At 45.6% G+C, this 20,695-nt stretch overlaps 2 protein-coding genes across 5 annotated transcripts in view; both read right to left on the bottom strand.

Annotated features, from left to right (window-relative positions):
* Positions 1-8,334, bottom strand: part of LOC310833159 (hemicentin-1-like) — a gene marked incomplete at its 3' end in the record, with an annotated part of 104,920 nt that extends 96,586 nt beyond the window's left edge. For 2 of the 4 annotated variants that reach the window (XM_083715588.1, XM_083715590.1), the window contains exons 1-2: positions 7,842-8,329; positions 3,565-3,909 (exon numbers count right to left, since the gene is read on the bottom strand). In XM_083715588.1, coding sequence (XP_083571714.1) covers positions 3,565-3,909; positions 7,842-7,914 — 418 coding nt within the window. In that variant the 5' untranslated portion in view covers positions 7,915-8,329. Of the gene's footprint in view, positions 1-3,564; positions 3,910-7,841 lie in introns of all 4 variants that reach the window. The other 2 variants (XM_083715587.1, XM_083715589.1) reach the window with 2 other exon arrangements.
* A 2,441-nt stretch (positions 8,335-10,775) lies between these two features.
* Positions 10,776-20,349, bottom strand: LOC310833325 (SLAM family member 5-like). Its single transcript, XM_083715987.1, has 6 exons — positions 19,885-20,349; positions 16,385-16,765; positions 13,021-13,323; positions 12,147-12,254; positions 11,624-11,724; positions 10,776-11,508 (listed from the first exon to the last, which is right to left on the bottom strand). The coding sequence occupies exons 1-5, from the start codon at positions 20,078-20,080 to the stop codon at positions 11,633-11,635; spliced, it is 1,080 nt and encodes a 359-aa protein (XP_083572113.1). The 5' UTR covers positions 20,081-20,349; the 3' UTR covers positions 10,776-11,508; positions 11,624-11,632.
* Positions 20,350-20,695: the final 346 nt, after the last annotated feature.

The following is a 20,695-nucleotide window of genomic DNA, read 5'->3' as shown; positions in this document are numbered from 1 at the left end:
TAAGAAAGAAACCAGAGACCTGTCTCCTTGGATTGATAGACGAAGCTGCTGGAATAGTGAGTGCTGCTAGGTAGAAGTCACAAATTATACCCACAAAGGAGGAATGGATTTGTAAATGAAATGAATATTTAACTTTGCCAAAATTAACTGCTATAATAAGAAATCAGTCGAATCAAAAATTTAAAAAGGAGTGGAAATGTTTTGATGAATTTATGGCAAAATATTGCTCAAAAAAAGATACGCTAATATGCCTAGATTAAAATCTGAAGTACTGGATGGAAGAAAAATTAGTAAGGGAATATATAGATGATTTGAGAAGGTTGTAGAATGCAAATATTATTGTAAATTGTATAATGTGGAGGACATTGAGTGGGGGCGGAGGGAAGTGGGAGGAAGCAGAAAAGAATAATATGATGGATTGAGGAAAGATAAATATAAATCCATAGGGTTGGATTGAGAGTGAGTCAGGCTTAGAAAATAAATCTTAAAATCACTGTCACCCAATTTAGTCATGACTACCTACAAGCTCGTTGGTGTCATGGGTTTACTCTAAGGGTGACTAAAGCGCAGATTCAAACTTGCACAGAATTTATGATCGGGAGATCATCTTTTAATCTGGGATATACATTCATCTCCATGGCAGGAATAGCACGTAAACCAGAGTCTTGAAGATACACTCCTAGGAAGCTGCCCTATGCTGACTCATACCATTGAGGTCTATGGCCTACACTGACTGGTAGAGACTCCCCAGGTTAAGGGTAGGGGACAAGACAGAAGTACTGTTTTGGGGGGACAGGGGGCGGGCAAGTGTGAGGGACTCCCTGGTCCTGAATGGGGTAACTGTGCCCCTGAAGGACCAGGTGTGGAGCCTGGGAGTCATTTTGGACTCGCAGCTGTCCATGGAGGTGCAGGTCAATTCTGTATCCAGGGCAGCTGTCTACCAGCTCCATCTGATACGCAGGATGAGATCCTACCTGCCTGCGGATTGTCTCCCCAGAGTGGTGCATGCCCTGGTTATCTCTTGCTTGGACTACTGCAATGCGCTCTATGTGGGGCTCCCTTTGAAGCTGACCTGGAAACTACAACTAATCCAGAATGCAACAGCTAGACTGGTGACTGGGAGCAGCCGCTGAGAGCACATAACACCGGTCTTGAAAGACCAACATTGGCTCCCAGTACATTTCCAAGCACAATTCAAAGTATTGGTGCTGACCTTTAAAGCCCTAAACGGCCTCAGTCCAGTATATCTAAAGGAGCGTCTCCACCTCATCATTCTACCTGGACACTGAGGTCCAGCACTGAGGGCCTTCTCGCAGTTTCCTCACTGCAAGAAGCAAAGTTACAGGGAACCAGGCAGAGGGCCTTCTTGGTAGTGGCACCTGCCCTGTGGAACACCCTCCCATCAGATGTCAAAGAAATAAACAACTACCTGATGTATAGAAGACATCTGAAGGCAGCCCTGTTTAGGGAAGTTTTTAACGACTGATGTTTTGATGTATTTTTAATCTTTTGTTGAAAGCCACCCAGTGTGTCTGGGGAAGCGCAGCCAGATGGGAGAGATATAAATAATAGATATTATTATTATTATTATTATTATTATTATTATTATTATTATTCCCAGCCCTGCCTGAAGATGCCAAAGGGATTGGACCTGAGACCTTCTTGCAAACAAAGAAGCAGTGGCTCTATCACTGTAAAGGTAAAGGTAAAGGGACCTCTGACCATTAGGTCCAGTCATGGCGGACTCTGGGATTGCAGTGCTCATCTCGCTTTACTGGCCGAGGGAGCCGGCGTACAGCTTCTGGGTCATGTGGCCAGCATGACTAAGCCACTTCTGGCAAACCAGTGCATGGAAACGCTGTTTACCTTCCCGTCAGAGTACCTATTTATCTACTTGCACTTTCATGTGCTTTTGAACTGCTAGGTTGGCAGGATCTGGGACTGAGCAATGGGAGCTCACCCCGTCGCGGGGATTCAAACCACCAACCTTCTGATTGGCAAGCCCTAGGCTCTGTGGTTTAACCCACAGCACCACCTGCGTGCCTCTACCACTGAGCACTGCTTAATTCTAAAAACACATCCTCTTCTTAGATTTCCAAATTCTTGTGGCTGGGAGACATGAATGGACCCTCCCCTGCTGCCTTTTCCCTGCCCCAATATATTCACAACCCTAAGCAGCGATATGGGGGTGATGGGGTAAAGGGGTGCAATGCATCGTTTGGAGGAAGGTGCCATAAATTACTGACCTTCATCATCAGTTGGGCAGATGCTGAGCAAGCTAAAGGAGACGTCCTTCTCTCCAATGGGATTTCTGATCAGGCAGGTGAAAGTGGAGTCGCTGGCTTTGGGCCACCACAACAAATGGAGACTGGTGTCATTGTCAGAGATCTGGTACCAGTCCAAGCCATCTCCCAAGTCTCTGAGGGGTTCCCCTCTTTTCCAGGAGATGTCAAATTCCCCCATTCCAGACACCTGACATTGCAGGGTTACATCACATATGCCTGAGCTGTTGGAGACGTCTCTAGGGAGAATCTGAAGTTCTGGCACGGGCTCTATTTGAAGAGAAATGGGGAAGATGTGATTTTTGCACCTTATGCCTGTCAGAAACCGGCCAAACGCTGTCAATCCTATTCCATTATAATAAAATACAAGAGTCATGTAGTTCAGTTGCTTGCAATGCAGGCATCACAGCTAAATAATCCCTGGAAGATGACCATCTAACCTCTGCTTAAATACCTCCAAGGAAGGGGAGTCCACCATCTTCTGAGGCAGTCTATTGGACTGCCAAGCAGCACTTACAGCCAGAAAGTTCTTCCTAAGATTTAGTAGAAATCTCCTTTCTTATCATTTAAATTCATTAGTTTGGGACCTACCATCTCAAGCAGCAGAGAACAAGCTTGTTCCAGATTCCATGTGACAGCCCTTCAAATATTTGAAGATAGCTGTCATATCACCTCTCAGCATGGGTGTAGCCAGGATTTTTATTGGGGGGGGGCTTTTGTTAGGGGGACAGAACCAGCATGATAGATCAGTTAGTTAAGTAAGCTGCTCTCTTGCCCCCACCAGCTTGGCTACACCCATGACTCTCAGCCTTTTCTCCTCCTCCTCCTCCTCCTCCTCCTCCTCCTCCTCCTCCTCCTCCTCCTCCTCCTTCTTCTTCTTCCCCCGCCCATCTGGCTGGGCTTCCCCAGCCACTCTGGGCGGCTTCCAACAAAATATTAAAATACAATGGTCCATCGAACATTAAAAGCTTCCCTAAACAGGGCTGCCTTCAGATGTCTTCTAAAAGTCAGATAGCTGTTTATTTCCTTGACATCTGATGGGAGGGCATTCCACCAGGCAGGCGTCACTACTGAGAAGGCCCTCTGCCTTCTACTGAGAAGGCCCTCTGCCTCTGCTTTGCTTCTCACAGGGAGGGAACCGCCAGAAGGCCCTCAGTGTCCAGGCAGAATGATGGGGGTAGAGATGCTCCTTCATTTTAAAGACACCCAGCTCCCTCAACGTTCCCCTTTATCATCTGTGTAGCCCTCCTCTGCATTCAGGACACAGAAAGTAGTTACTTACCATAAACCGAGAGGCTGAAACTCTGTTCTTGAAACAGTGCCTTAGTAAACCAGATGCGAGCATTGTAGATCCCACTGTCATCTAACTCCAGGTCTTTGATCCTCAGTGTTGTCTCATCCACCATGTCTAGCCGTTGTCCAAACCGGTCGGAGGGACTTGGGTGCTCCAGTTTCCCATGACTGAATTCCCCCAGCCAAAAGCCCAGGTCACCCCTTTGCGGTAGAAAGTCCCATTCCATTTTCTCCACTGTTATTCCTTGAGATACATTGGCAGGAAACAAGACTGATCCTCCCAGGATTCCCTTCACCTGATGGGTTGGATTCTCCATTCCATAACTTAAACTTCCTATTTGGGGTGGGTGAGAGAGGGGGGAAATAGGTGAGGAAATACTGAAATAGCTTTGAGACTGGACAAATGCTAGAACATTAGCAGTGGCAAAGTTTTTATCGGTGGTTGCAAGAACAAATGATCCCTATATTCTGAACAAAATGCTTGCTTAACTTGGAGGTAGGCTGTATGAATTGTGTATTCCTTTGTAATGATTTGTTGGGTCTCTGGACTGTAATAAAGATTGATGATGATAGCGTTGAGCCAATTTGGAAGATATAAAAGACCTAGAGCTACCTTGCATGTCTACTCAGAAGCAAGCCCTAGTGAATCTAATTGGCTTACTCTGTGGCATCCGGGTTTAGGAGCACCCCTTCCACATTGCAGTTAGCCTGGAATAAAAACTACCACGCTTTCAGTTCAATTTTGGTGGTGATAGTTTAGCCCCCTCTGATGTGATTTGCCATGAAATAACCCTTCTATTTCTGGTGGCAGGGAAATAAGAGGGCTGGGAAGAGATAGCTAGATCTGTGCTGCAGTTAGCCTATGGGAAGACATATGTTGGATACATTGGGAAGCTGCTCTAAATTAAGGTTACCAGATGTCCCCGTTTCCCGGGGACAGTCCCCGGATTTACAAAAAAAAATCCCCTGACAAAATCCATTGAAGTTGAAAAGTGTCCCCGGATTCATTGAAAAAAATCTGGTAACCTTTCTCTGAATCCTATTTTTGGGAGGGTTAGGGATGGAAGAGGGCCCTTTGCAGGCAAATATACAGACACACCCCACACATATACTATAGCATGGGTAGGCAAACTAAGGCCCGGGGGCTGGATCCAGCCCAATCGCCGTCTCAATCCAGCCCGCAGACGGTCCGGGAATCAGCGTGTTTTTACATGAGTAGAATGTGTCCTTTTATTTAAAATACATCTCTGGGTTATTCGTGGGGCATAGGAATGCATTTCTGAGCTATTTGTGGGGCATAGGAATTCGTTCATTATTTTTTTCCCAAAATATAGTCCTGCCCCCCCCCCAAAGTCTGAGGGACAATGGACTGAGCCCCTGCTGAGAAAGTTTGCTGACCCGTGCACTATAGTAATGACCTGTGGGGTAGAATGCAGCTTATTGGGGGGGGGAGGTTCCCAGGGCATGGGTGTGGGCCTTTTTTGAGCAAGTGCCCCTATACCTTCTGAGAACTCTGATTCAGACCAGAAGCTTGAAGCATTTGAGGAAGAGGACTTTGAATGGGAGGAAGTGTGGGGGGGGTGAGATTATGGAGCAGAGCCATGCCTTCCTTGCTCCCCACATATCCTGAGGAGGCAGGTGACCCAGAGGCTGCTTCTTTCCTGCCCAGGGGGAATGAGCAGGACACAGAGGAGCTATTTCAGAAAGCGGGAGGACATAGAAGGAGATGCCTACTTGGTGATGCTTGCAATGAGAAGGTGGCTCACCAAGAGGAAAGTTTAGGCTCAACACTGGCTAAGAGGAGTGCCCACCTTCAGGCCAGGGACTCCAGCAAGAGACAGGGATTTCTGTCAGTAGCTGGAAGGTTCTCCACCTCTGCATAATAGCTTAGCAGGTGAGTGGGGGAAATTCTTCGGGACTCCCAAGCAGGCCCAGAACCCTCGCTAGAAATCCCAAACTCCTGAATCTCATTCCTTGCACCAGAACCAGATGGATTCTTTCTGATTCTTTCTTTGCCTTGTGGGAAACATAAGGCTGGATTCTTCTCTTTCCAAGCAGCTGAGTTTAAAAACATCAGCCACGACAGTGGGATCTATCTATCGGCTTGTTTCTCTTGCGTATTTAGCAGATTAATTGTGCTGCAGAAAGCGTGCTGGGGAGACCACACAGGTTCAGGAAACAACGAAGAAAAGCAAAAATAACTTTTGCTTGGCTTTAATTACAAAAACTCCTCTTACATTAAATTACATTACATCTATATGTATGACCCATTCACCAGGGTACTGAGAGAGGTACGCACTGCTATATATATATATATATATATATATGCAGGTTTTGGTGTCCTCGGGTGTCTTCCCGTGTAAAAGTTGGGGTGTCTAGGCGACGTTTCGACGAGGTCTCACTCGTCATCTTCAGGCTGGTGCTTTCGGCTTCTTGTTACTGGAACAGAGCGGGATCTCAATGTTTGAGTTCCTATAAATACTGTAGAGGGGGTGTGGTGTCTAGCCTCCAATGTTCTGGGCAGAGAGGAAGTTCCCAGGCTAGTGTGCCTTTTCTTCTTTTGTTCCTTAATTACTTGAGAGATACCTTGAGTGATTTCTTGAGTGATATCCTGAGTACCACTTAGGTGGGTCATTAGGTGTGGATTAGTTGCTAAAGTCTTTGTGTCTTGACCTCTTGAACTTTGTGAAGAGTTTTCCTGAGAAGATGGCTGTATTGCACTTAGTTGTGCTTTGGTTTGGCTTCGTGTATAGGGGCGAGCTGTGGTTTTGTGGCTTGTGTCAGCCAGATCTGTGTAGGGATTGCAGGGGGGTGCAGCATCCAAGGGCACTACAGATAAAATTAGCAAAATCCTCCATAAACACAATATCAAAACAGCCTTTTGCACCAACCAAAAAATAGCCAATATCCTCAGAAACCCCAAGGATAAAATCCAGTTGGAAAACCAAGGGATCTATGAAATACCCTGCAAAGTCTGCCCAGCCACGTACATTGGACAAACAAACAGACGAATAAATGCACGTATCGCAGAACACAAGAATGCCGTCAAAAAAGAAGAAAAAACTTCCTCTCTTTTCCAACACATGAAAGAAACAGGACACGAAATTAATTTTGCAGATTCCAAATTGCTCTTTAACACGGAACATCACCACAAGAGAATAATCATGGAAGCCATCGAGATAGAGAAACACCCTCACAACATGAACAAGCGTGACGACACATCCCGCTTGCCAGACATCTGGAAATTAGCCCTCCCCACAAAAACTGACACCAGATCCAGAGGCACACAGAACGCCAACACCAATCAACCACACCAGACCCAAACCCAGACCCTCTCCACAGATGAATTACTGACACCATCCAGTAGCCAATCCATGGTGGCACCTCCGGATGCTGCACCCCCCTGCAATCCCTACACAGATCTGGCTGACACAAGCCACAAAACCACAGCTCGCCCCTATACACGAAGCCAAGCCAAAGCACAACTAAGTGCAATACAGCCATCTTCTCAGGAAAACTCTTCACAAAGTTCAAGAGGTCAAGACACAAAGACTTTAGCAACTAATCCACACCTAATGACCCACCTAAGTGGTACTCAGGATATCACTCAAGAAATCACTCAAGGTATCTCTCAAGTAATTAAGGAACAAAAGAAGAAAAGGCACACTAGCCTGGGAACTTCCTCTCTGCCCAGAACATTGGAGGCTAGACACCACACCCCCTCTACAGTATTTATAGGAACTCAAACATTGAGATCCCGCTCTGTTCCAGTAACAAGAAGCCGAAAGCACCAGCCTGAAGATGACGAGTGAGACCTCGTCGAAACGTCGCCTAGACACCCCAACTTTTACACGGGAAGACACCCGAGGACACCAAAACCTGCATATATATATATATATATATATACACTTTATATCCAAATACTGACACAGCTCAATTAACACAACTTAACAGCATCTGCTATACTGCTTCACAGCTCTAAAACTAAGTCGTGATATTTGCTCTGGCCTTTAAAGAGATACACATCTTGTGAAACAATATTGAACCTTAATATTTAAAGAAACCATTCAACAGTTTCTTGGCTTGCTGTGCGTCTCATGGCAGTCTTGGGCAGAGGCCAGGACGTCTAAGCAGCATTTTGAACTTCTGGGCAGAGAAATGAAGTGGGAAATGGCACCAGCCTCCCCTTGGTCAATTATTTCCCCTTCACAAAAGACCGCATTCTCCCCCCGGACATTTGCAAAGAGTTCCCTCCCAAGGACTTACCAAATGAAGTACAGATCCAAGGAGTGAAGAGAAGGATGACCAGGAGGCCTCTGCTCGGGACTTCCACAATCATTTTGGCCAGGAGCGAAGAAGGCTTTGTTTTCAGCCCAATGCCTTTTGTACAAGGGCTCGGCCACACTTCCTCTTGCCCTGCGCCTAGAAAGGCGGGGTCTCAGCGGTTTCCCACTTGCGCGCTCCTTTCCCAGGTAATTCCCACTCTATAGCTCTAAATCAGAACAAATTATTATTGCTTGCCCCGATTGAGTGCGCAGTCTTTCTTCTACTCTAGAAGATGCGAACCTGGTAAGGTCCAAAAGAGTCTTCTGGTGCTACTTCTTGTCGTAAGAAATTGTGCCATTTGCATGGCCGGAGTTATCAGTGGCAGCATTTCAGCCTGAGCCTGGCTTTTAAAACCGGATCGCCGCATCCCAACTTGAGTCAGACGTTTCTGCATTTAGCATAGCACAGGGGATTTTTAAAATATCCCGCATGCAGGGCTGGCCCGGGACTCTTCCCGCCCATGCCCCTCCCGCCGCAACTTCCTGCCCCCCACCGCCGCTGACCACTCACTGCCCAGTACTCAGCTCTAGAAGATGCTCGCTGCCGCCGTCTCCTGCTCCTCCTCCGCTGCGCCCAAGACGTATTAAAAGCGAGGTAATTTGAGACAGGACGAAAGCGGGCGGCGAGAAGGCGAGGCTGCTGCTGCTGCTGGACCGGGATACCGGCACTGGGCTAAATCCGAGACCCCCCTCAAAAATCCTCCCTTCCCCCTCAGCGCAGTTTCCCTCCCAGGCAGGACTTAGAGGAACCTCTTCAGGATTTATGGGGCAGAACCTCAGTTAAGTATTTGTATTGATTTACTTATTTGGGGGCAGCTGCCCACGCCCGCTTTCCAGACGGTTTTTTAATTTTCCTTCTCCATCCCCGCTCTTTCTTTCCAGATCCTGGTCTCTCTCCCTCTCTTCCCGATCCGACCTTCCTCTGGATTTTGCTCCCCCCCCCCCCCACCTTTCTTTCCTCTGCAATTCCTCGCCGGTTTCTCTCGTCTTCGTTTGCATGTCATCTTTCTTTCTGTCTTTCCTTCTTTCCTCCCTCCTCTATCTGCTTCCCCTCTTTCCCCTTTTCGTCCCCCTTATCTCTCCCGCCTACGCATTCTAGCGCCTCCCTTTTCCCTTTTATACACGCGCGCAGCTGCCTGAATGAATGTTTAGTGTCACTATGCAAGTCCCACGACAACGTTTCACTCTCTGCCACGGACATTTGTGCGTTCAGTCTTGCCTGCTGGATTCCATTCTTTTCTTGCCTGGAATCCAGCAGGCAAGACTGAACGCACAAATGCTAATAAAGGAATCCAGTAAGTTACGTCTCTGTCTTCTCCATGGTTTTATGTATGTGCATATATTTTTCTTTAATGTGAAGGTCCCTTGGAGGCCTTTGGGTGACAAGCATCCAGCAAGATAAATAAATAAATAAGATGATCAGAAATTAGCTTAAAATTTTGCTCTGCTTTTAGTAGAACATGATGTTTTGAGATACAGCTGCAAAACAGCAGCCTTGATCAAAAATAGTGGGAGGCTGATCAGAGATAAGGGCTCCTTCTAAGAATTTAGTGGCTCAACTCTGAGCACCCTTTCCCCTCTTCTTTTTGTTATGGGGTATAGCTAAAAAATAAAATAAAATGGTTACTACCGAAGGAAACTGTAAGCAAAAATCGGGCTGTTGCTTTTTTAAAGCGAATGCCTTCAGATCATTATAGAAGGCTGCTGTTTTGCTGTTTTGCATGGGGTTCTGTCAAGAATATTGGCCACTGTTCGGTCCTGAAACTTCTCTCTCAATCTGGATAGTATTCAACAAAACTCCACAAAGCTCTCATATGTAGATTTATTGAGGATAATCAAAGCACATGTAGAAATATTCCTCACATTCCAATAGGTTGTTCTTTGGCTCTGAATGAAGATGGATAGATTGCAAAGGGAGAAGGGAGGTTTCTTCCCCTCTGATCAGAGCCAACAGAAAGGAGAATATATCCCAACCTGCCTCGATGTCTAAAGAGGGGGCAAAGGCAGTATATTTTCTTAAAGGGGCAGCATTGTTATTCCTTCTACTTAATGCTAATACACAGATTTGCTATCACTAAATAACTGATCTTGGTGGGGGCAGAACACCCATCAAATCCTAGCCTACTTTCAAGATATATAGAATATCTACTGTACATGAAGGCAGATAATTTTATACATAGGAATTCTTCCATATTCTCATAACATTTAAGTTTCCCTATTTGCTCAATTGTATGAGCTTCATGCTCCAAGTCCTTATCATCTTCAACAACATTGTTTGCTGCTGAGACCAGAGTTGTAACACTTGTAGCCAAAACATCAATTTCCCCTTGTAATTTTCCCAAGAGAACAAATGTTCTTTCCAATTCAGTCTGAAGTCTCCCATTTCCAGCCATTGTTGTAATGTCCTAGACCCCCTCTAGGGGGATTTTAGTTTGTTAATGTTTTTCAGCTCAAGTCCAATAGCCAATTTATTGTAACAGTCCTTCCTTATTTTCAACAAATTGTAACAAGTATAACCAGCAGAAACAACAGAAACAAAGTTCTCTTTTTCCCTCTGACAGCCAATTTGACAGCTGTCAAAGTTCTCAGTACTTCATCAGCAGGCTCTCTCGCGGGACACTCCAGGGTCGGGGGGGGGGTGAAACTTCAGCTCCCACAATTAATCTTTTATCCTCCGGTAAAATTTCTTATAGTGTCAAAGCATGAGGGTTAAAGTCTTTTAGAAAGAAAAAAGCACTCTGTCATGGAATTCTATTCAATATTGATCCAGAATATTCCAGCGTATAGTTAGCAGAGTGAAAACTAAAACACATTGCAGATTTCCAAAAAATAGACCAGAGAATATAGATATAGATATAGATATATAGATATGTAGATATATACACACACTTTTATTAATTTTTTTAACATATCATTTCCAACAGTCATTTAACATACATTCTTATCTTATACAATATTTTAGACTTCCGTCAACTACCTCTGAAGATTTTCCATTCTTTATCACTTAATCTGAATTTCTTAATTTCGCTATTACTTTTAATTGTCCTTAACTAATATTCTCTTCGTAGTCTTCCTTGCAATATTTCGCATAATCCTCCTTACAAAACTTCTTGCAGTCCTACTAACTTATAGTAAGTCTAAACCTTAACCCTATATACAGAATACCACATCAGAAAATAAGATATAAAAGAAGTGAAACCCATGCTCTGTCTGGCCTTGTTATTATAATCAGCATGACCTTGACAGAAAGAGATAATAGAGCTAGTTTAAGCGAGCTATGCTCAGCTTCTCTGAAGGAATAACCCAAACATCATGAACCTCCTGCTTGTTTCTTTCACACAGAGAAGCTCCCAGAACCCTCTTAATTAATTAGAACAGGAAAGATCTCTCCCCTCCTGCAGGTTGCAGCAACTTGTCTTCTGAAGCATTATTACCTTTGACCACGGATGCAAAACATAGCCTTCATGGCTAGTAGCCAACCACTCCTCTCAGATGATTTGAATCATAGAATTGAAGAGCTGGAAGGGACCCCAAGGGTCATCTGGCCCAACCCCCTGCAATGGTATTTTGAGGTGAGTGGATAAATGAACTGTTCCAGAGCATTCTGGCTGGAAAAAAGAAGAAGCCCTGACTACTCCTAGTAGTACTAGCAAATGTTAAAAAATAATGCCATAGTATTATGTGACTTCCAAACATCTTACCCGCTCCTCCAGCCTTCCTTACTGTGCATGCTCATCTCAGTTGGTCATTACCACCTTTTGGGGGGTCTCCTCTGAGGAAGGGCGCAGGAGAGCCCTCTTGAGCTTGCATTGCAGAAGCAGCATCTATTAAAAAACAGTAGTGCATCAAACATTAAAAGCTTCCCTAAACAGGGCTGCCTTCAGATGTCTCCTACAAATCTGGTAGTTATTTTTCTCTTTGACATCTGGTGGGAGGGCGTTCCACAGGGTGGGCGCCACCACCAAGAAGGCCCTCTACCTGGTTCCCTGTAACTTGGCTTCTCACAGGGAGGGGACCTCCAGAAGGCCCTCGGAGCTGGACCTCAGTGTCTGGGCTGAACGGTGGGGGTGGAGATGCTCCTTCAGGTCTACTGGGCCGAGGCCATTTAGGGCTTTCAAGGTCAGCACCAACACTTTGAATTGTGCTTGGCAACATACTCTCAAGAGGAACAAGGGAGAGGCAGGCACACATTTGGCAGTCAGCCTCAATCCCAGGTAATTAAGGGGATTAACAGAGATGGTTCTACCTTTCTCCTTTCCCAACTTTTTCTTCTTCCATATCATTATCAAACATGCAGAAGCTCCAACAGCACAGACGAGAAACGGCAGGATCCCCCAGTACTTTTGTTGTCCACCTGCAACAAGCAATAAGAGGCTCTTGGAATGCACTGCAACAACAGCCACCAAAGGGACCTCCCCTATGTGACTAAGAGAAGCAGAACAAATACTTGTATTTACACAAATTGAATGAACCATCAAAACTATTGCACACCTCAATTTTCAAAACCTTGAAACCCAAAAAGTATTTGCTGGCAAATGCACCATCAAATCTAATGTGCACCCTAATTTTCATGATGTAATTTGGCAAAAAAAGAGATGTACAGTACATTACAAAGGTAAAGGACCCCTGGCAGTTAAGTCCAGTCGCAGACTGGGTTTGCGGCGCTCATCTTGCTTTTCTGGCTGAGGGAGCCGACGTTTGTCTGAAGACAGTTTTTCCGGGTCATGTAGCAGGAATAGCAAGCAAAGCACCTGAGTCCTGCTGGGGATTCTGGGAGTCCAATTGCAGGGAGAAGATGTTCTAAGAATAGCATGGCTCTCCAGATATCATTGCTGCTTTCACTTTTGTGGGTCCCAGGGCAGTTTCTCAGCCTAGGAATCAAAGAAGAAATCAAAGCAGCAGGATGGCTTAGTTGGTAGAGCATGAGACTCTTAATCTCAGGAGCAGCAACTCATAGGGTCAAGCATAGTCTGCAAGCAGAGCTGTTTTGGCCCAAACCTGCTAATAAGCTTGCAAGGAAGGAGTGTTTGCCTATACAATCCCTGTCTTGAGGGAATGCCTGAGTATTCACCACTCCGAGCAGAACCAGGGGGTTATGAAAGGGATGATACATTTCTTACCTTCCCCACTTGCACAGATTTTGAGCAAGTCAAATGAGGCACGGTTTTGATCAACAGGATTGCTGACCAGGCAAGTGAATGTGGAGTCAGAAGAGCTTTTTCGCCAGGAGACGTGGAGATTCCTTCCACTGTCAGAAAGCCAGTACTTATCCAAACCTCCTACTAAGACCCTGGGGGGATTCCCTCTTTTCCAGGAGATAGTGTACTCCTCCTTTACAGGTGCCTGGCACTGTAAGGTCACAGTGCAGCCTTCTGGAGACTTGGATTCTACTTTATGTTGTATCCATGGTCTTGGCACTGGCTCTGTTTTAACAGAAATGAAAGTGATTAGGTGTCAGGGATGTGGCTGAATCAAATGCCTAGGAAGAGTTTGACTCTGGAGATGAAGGAATGCCAGTACAGGGGAAGCCAGAGCCTGACTTTGGAGACAAGGGGTTGCAGCCACAGACAGAGCAGGAGTGGGTTAGTTCTGCACCACTTCATCAAGAATTCCCAGACTCAGAGCAGCAGACTCAGAGAACTCGCAGGCAGAGGGAGGGGAGGAGATAGATGACATTGAGGGGGTTGCTATGCAACCAGGAGGCAAGCAACGTTTAGAGGGATCTTTGTTTTATAGTGGGGGGGGGGGAGTTCACCCACCTCCTCCCCAAACCAGAAGAGCTGGAAATGTTAAAATGCAACAGAAGAACAAGAGAGGAAGGACTGGACTTTGGCACCCTTTTGTGTTGTGATAGGGTGGAGACTTAGACTGACCAACTCGTAGCAAAGAGTGGCAGGCTCAGAGCCATGCTTAGCATGTTAATTGTAAATAAACGTACCATAAAACTGCCAGAGACTCATGAATTCTTGTCGGGGCTTCCTTGCCTGCCTGAGATCATTACATTAGGAGTTTGTGCCCCACATGCCTCTCGGTAACTGTGTAGGGCAGGGGTGGGGACCTTTGGGCCCAGAGGCCAAATATGTCCCTCCAACCATCTCTATCTGGCCCTCAGGACTCTCTCCCAGAGTCCTTTCCCAGAGCCGCATATCCTTCCCAGACATACTCCCCTCATGGCCTTGATTCACACCCTCCTTGAGTTCTTTGGTCTGTCTGAAAACTATTGAATCTTGATGATGCTCCTTGCTTCCTGGATGGAGGATGGGAGTTGCACACATGTGAAGAAACTAGCATATTGTAGAACAGTAACATTCAGATTCAATGTTCCACATGTTAGTTCCTGTTTGCCACTGTGCAGTCGGAGGGCAATTTCGGAAGATGAGCTTTATCAGCTCGGTCAAATGGAGATTCCAACACCACACACTTATTTCCTCTGATTTTGTGCCCCACTGCCATGTGGCCCCTGGAATGTTTTTTTTTTAAATAATTTTTTATTAATTTTCCAAATTTAAAACAAAATAACATATACACATAAACAAACAAAAACATACAAACAAGTATAATTTCAAATCCTCTTTTTCGTGAACCTTCTTTCTCGGACTTCCCCATACCTCACCCTCTCTGCATCCTTATTTTAAAATTTTTCAGCAACCCTTCGCTCCAATTAAATAATAACTTATTTTCTTTTTCAATTTCATCCTAATTCATCAATCAGTTACAGCTATAATTCTGCTTCTTCCTTTCCCTTGACATTTTAACACTCATCAATTTTACAACAGTTCTTAAGATAAGCTTTAAATTTCTTCCAATCTTCCTCCACCGTCTCTTTCTCTTGGTCGCGGATTCTGCCAGTCATTTCTGCCAATCCCATAAAGTCAATCACTTTCGTCTGCCATTCTTCCAGTGTGGGTAGTTCTTGTGTCTTCCAATACTTTGCTAAAAGAATCCTTGCTGCTGTAGTGGCGTACATAAAAAAAGTCCTATCCTTCCTTGACACCAGTTGGCCGACCATGCCCAAGAGAAATGCCTCTGGTTTCTTATGAAAAGTACATTTAAGTACCTTCTTAATTTCATTATAAATCATTTCCCAAAAGGCTTTAATCTTTGGGCAGGTCCACCAAAGGTGAAAGAAGGTACCTTCAGTCTCATTACATTTCCAACATTTGTTATTGGGCAGATGATAAATCTTCGCAAGCTTGACTGGGGTCATGTACCACCTGTAAATCATTTTCATAATATTTTCTCTTAAGGCATTACATGCCGTAAATTTTATGCCGGTTGTCCATAACTGTTCCCAGTCAGCAAACATAATATCATGACCAATGTCTTGTGCCCACTTAATCATAGCTGATTTGACTGTCTCATCTATTGTATTCCACTTCAGCAACAAATTATACATTCTTGATAAATTCTTAGTATTGGGTTCTAACAATTCTGTTTCTAGTTTCGATTTCTCCACCTGGAAGCCAATTTTCCTGTCTTGTTTAAAGGTCTCCATTATTTGATAATAATGGAGCCAGTCTCGTACCTTGGACTTTATTTTCTCAAAACTCTATAATTTGAATTTGCCACTTTCTTGCTCTAAGATTTCAGAATATTTTGGCCATTTAGATTCCATATTAAGCTTCTTCACCTCCTTAGCCTCCATTGGTGATAACCACCTAGGAGTTTTATTTTCCTTGTATCGGATCCAAACATTGTATAATGCTTTCCTAACAATATGGTTTTTGAATCCTTTGTGAAGTGGCCCCTGGAATGTTGCCTAGGTCAGAATATGGCTGTGATGGCCTGAGAATCAGATTCAGAGACTGAACCTAAGGAATCCCAGCCTGCACAGGAGTTCCCGCCTCCAGGGCCGGCTGAGCCGGGGCTGGAGCTTGAACCTGAAGGGCCCTTACCTGTGCCAGATTCTCAGGAGCAGACACCAGCTGAATCCGCTCTGGCTCCGGAGGTGATCAAGGACCCATTGCCTGCAGGTGATCCTCTCCTTCCCCTGTCAGGGGAAGGCGAGGTTGCCTCTGGGTCCAGTAACCCTCCAGCCTATCCGGAGCTGCAGAGGCTCAGGGCAGAGAGGTGGAGGGAACTAAGTTCTCACAGGAGGATTGCTCGCCTTAAGGCCAGGGGAGGTGAGTCACCTGTGGGCCAGGACCACCCTAGGCCTTAGAGGAGAGAAAGGCCAGTCAGCCCAGTCCCAGGTTGCGGGAGCAACATCATTGGAAACCTGTTCCTGCCAGCATCCTGATCTGCTCTTCCGGAGTTCCTGACCATGCCTGGCTCCTTGCCTTGGACCCTGCTTTGCCCTTGACGGACAGCCTCCAGACCCTTGACCCAGGACCGGACTCAGACCACGCCGCACAGTACCCTGCCCCCTCGGGACCAGCACAGTGGCCCTCAGGCTGAAAAAGGTTCCTCATCATATTTCATGATCTCCCCATTCTATGCTCAGCTCCACTACAAACTGACAAAGATGGTGAAATCATTACTTGCCATAAATAGTGAGGATGAAGTGGTGTTCTTGGAACTGCGCAGCGTTAAACCAGGTACGAGCTTCATAGAGCCCACCATTCTCCATTGTCAGGTTCTTGATCCTCAGCGTGGTCTCATCAACCATTGCCAAGTTCTTGATCCTCAATGCAAAGGCATCACCAGTTTCCATCTGTTGTTCATACTGGCTCCTGAAATTTGACTGATCCAGTTTTCCATCCCTGAACTCACCAAGCAGGTATGGATCCCCAGATGTGGGATGGAAGGCCCATTCAATTTTGACAATTTTTTTGGCTTGGGATGTGTTTAAAGGAAGGAATACTGATCCTCCCAGGATCCCATTCACACGATAGGTCGGATTCTCTGTTGCTTGACTCAAAGTGCCTATTGGGGCAGGGGAGGAGGGGAAAGATGAACAAGGACATGGGTTAGCACCAATCACTCCTCACCCTCACCACCATTGTCTCCTCACTCCTCACCCTCACCACCATTGTCTCCTCACTCCTCACCCTCACCACCATTGTCTCCTCACTCCTCACCCTCACCACCATTGTCTCCTCACTCCTCACCCTCACCACCATTGTCTCCTCACTCCTCACCCTCACCACCATTGTCTCCTCACTCCTCTCCCTCACTACCATTGTCTCCTCACTCCTCACCCTCACCACCATTGTCTCCTCACTCCTCACCCTCACCACCATTGTCTCCTCACTCCTCACCCTCACCACCATTGTCTCCTCACTCCTCTCCCTCACTACCATTGTCTCCTCACTCCTCACCCTCACCACCATTGTCTCCTCACTCCTCTCCCTCACCACCATTGTCTCCTCACTCCTCACCCTCACCACCATTGTCTCCTCACTCCTCACCCTCACCACCATTGTCTCCTCACTCCTCACTCTCACCACCATTGTCTCCTCACTCCTCACCCTCACCACCATTGTCTCCTCACTCCTCACCCTCACCACCATTGTCTCCTCACTCCTCACCCTCACCACCATTGTCTCCTCACTCCTCACCCTCACCACCATTGTCTCCTCACTCCTCACCCTCACCACCATTGTCTCCTCACTCCTCACCCTCACCACCATTGTCTCCTCACTCCTCACTCTCACCACCATTGTCTCCTCACTCCTCACCCTCACCACCATTGTCTCCTCACTCCTCACCCTCACCACCATTGTCTCCTCACTCCTCACTCTCACCACCATTGTCTCCTCACTCCTCACCCTCACCACCATTGGCTCCTCACTCCTCACTCTCACCACCATTGTCTCCTCACTCCTCACCCTCACCACCATTGTCTGAGCCAGAGGAAGAGCTGAGTGAGCTGCAATGGTAATGAAATTGGTGGGGGAGGCAGAGCAGGAGTTACACTATTGGTTTCTTTTGTTCTTGTTTTTATTATGCATTTTGTGTTCTTAACTTGTATTTTATGCTGTGTTTTTTTCATGGAATTCTACTCAATATTGATCCAGAGTAGATTCCAATGTATAATTAGCAGAGCAACAACTTAAACATGTTGCAGGATCCACCAAAATAGACCAGAGACAATTATTATTTCATCCAGCAGAGCTTTACTGCTACTGAAGGCAAATGAGCAGAATGGTCACAAATCCAAAACATTCAGGATTGGCCCTGTCCATAACAAATCCAGTTGCAGCAGACTTAAACTTACAATAACTTATAATAAGTCTAAACCTTAACACTAAACATACTATGTACAGAACATCACACCGGAAGGAAAAGAGATAGAAAGTGAAACACAGGATCCTTTTATAGTTAGCAAGACTTTGACAGAAAGAGACAAGAGAACTACAGTAGTTCAAACCAGCTGTACTTAGCTTCTCTGAAGGAATAACCCAAACATCCAGAACCTTCTGCTTGTTTCTTTCACACCGAGAAGCTTCCATAACCCTCTTGAATTAATTAGAATAGGAAAGATCTCTACACATCAGATCCATACTTTCTGCTCTAAAAATGCAAACTGACCGTTTAGTCCTGAGGTCTTCAGATGAAGGGCAGTAAACGAATTACTATTATTATCATTACTATTATTATTATAGTAATAATACAGGACCGCCTCTCCTGGTATGTCCCACAGAGGAACTTATGATCTGCAAACAAAAACATCCTGAAGGTCCCAGGCCACAGAGAGGTTAGGCTGGCCTCAACCGGAGCCAGGGCTTTTTTGGTTGTGGCTCCGATCTGGTGGAATGCTCTGCCACAAGAGATTAGGGCCCTGCAGGACTTGACATCTTTCCGCAGGGCCTGCAAGACAGAGCTGTTCCACCAGGCCTTTGGCCAGGGCACAGTCTGACCCCCTCCTTCTGTAATCCTCACAGAACTCTACCCAATGGTTGCCATCAATTTGATCTGAAGTAACTTTTTAATGAAATGATTTTAAAATGTTGTCTTATTTTATTGTTGTTAGCTGCCCTGAGCCCGGCTTTGGCTGGGGAGGGCGGGATATAAATAAAATTTTATTATTATTATTATTATTATTATTAGGCCCCATGCTGGTATATGGACTCTCAGCAGAAGCCCAAATGTCCTGTTTCCACAGATTCAGGCTGGCAAGAATCCACAGCAAAGGCCACAAACCCACAGTTCAGATAAAGAGGAACAGGCAAGGTTAAGAGTAGTGAGTATGCTGATGCTGAGGAGCTCATTCCAGGCATCCAGCCCAATGACTCGAGAGAACTTAAAATAGATTCATAGACTCGTAGAATTGGATTCATCTAGTCCAACTCCCTGCAATGCAGGAATCTCAGCTGAAGAATCCCTGGCAGATGGCCGCCCAACATCTACTTTAAAATCTTAAATGAAGCAGAGTCCACAACTGTCACAGAGTTCTCCCTAAAGTTTAGTTGGTACAAACTGGCTTCTAATTTGAAGCCTACATTCAAAGTGTCCTTATCCACAGCTCCTTTTTTAATTTGTACAAATGACCACCATCAGAGGGATGTTCAGTAGCGATTAGGTGCCACAGCACACTCTAAAAGTTGTTCCCAACAATGTGAGGAAGGGGATGCAGGATCTCTTCAAGAGCACAGCTTTGCGGGGAGGGGTTCAGGTGCAGAGAGGGTTTTATCAGTGAGCCATGCTTTGCAATTCCATGCAAATAAGCAACAGGGAACCAAGAACGAACTTTATCATTGTCAATTATTTAAGCCTTCAGAACAAAACAGACTTACAACATTTCTGTGTACAGTGGTACCTTGGCTTACATACGCTTCAGGTTACGTACGCTTCAGGTTACAGACTCCGCTAACCCAGAAATAGTACCTCGGGTTAAGAACTTTGCTTCAGGATGCGAACAGAAATCGTGCAGCAGCTGCGGCGCAGCAGCAGCAGGACTGGAGGCCCCATTAGCTAAAGTGGTGCTTCAGGTTAAGAACAGTTTCAGGTCAAGAACGGACCTTTGGAATGAATTAAGTACTTAACCCGAGGTACCACTGTATTGAGAGGCTTGAGGGCTGTACAAGTACTGAAGGACTTACCAAAAGAAGAGTAGATTAACAGCTTGAATAGGAGAAGGATCTTGAGGCTTCTGCAAGTGTCTTCATTAACTTTTCTGATTGATTGTGGAGGGAGACTCAGGTATGGCTGCTGGTGAGACAAGAGCAGAGTTGATCTTCTCAGCTTGCAGACTGATATTTGGCCTCTGACATCCTGGCAACAACACAAAGCAGACATCGGTAATGTCTACAGTAAGCAGCTACAATTATCTTTAGTTCTCTCTGAGAGTGATTCTTGCTCTTTCTGGTCTTCTTGCATATTTCTGTGTGCTCTGGCTTCCGTCACAGTGTTCCATTACGCCAGTAGCGGCTTAGTCCTGCTGGCCACATGACCCAGAAAGCTGTCTCTGGACAAACGCCAGTTCCCTTGGCCTGAAAGCAGAGATGAGCGCTGCACCCCATAGTCACCTTTGACTGGACTTAACCGTCCAGGGGTCCTTGACCTTTACCTTTTTTTAACCTTCAGTTCTCTCTAAGAGTGATTCTTACTCTGCCGTTACCATTTATTAAAATGTTGGCACCACTTTTATAAGCTGGCCAGAAACACACCCACACCCACCCACACACCCCATGAGGGATAGGATATCCCTTGCGGGGCTCAGATTTCTCAATGATATTTTACTCTCTGCCTGTGACATTTAGTTTTTTTTTATTTTGGAACACATTTCTAAGCGAAACTATTTCGCTGTTCTATGTTCTCTTGAGGCACCTAATCATAAGCCTGCATTTTTATCAAAGCTTATATATTGCAATCAAGGCTTGTATTTAAAAATGAGCTTAAAGGATTTTCAAA

The sequence above is a fragment of the Podarcis gaigeae genome, assembly GCF_964106915.1.
Source record: "Podarcis gaigeae genome assembly, chromosome: 16".
NCBI classification, from domain to species: Eukaryota; Metazoa; Chordata; class Lepidosauria; order Squamata; family Lacertidae; genus Podarcis; species Podarcis gaigeae.
The sequence above is the reverse complement of the archived record's forward strand: the minus strand, read 5'-3'. Positions and strand labels throughout refer to the sequence as shown.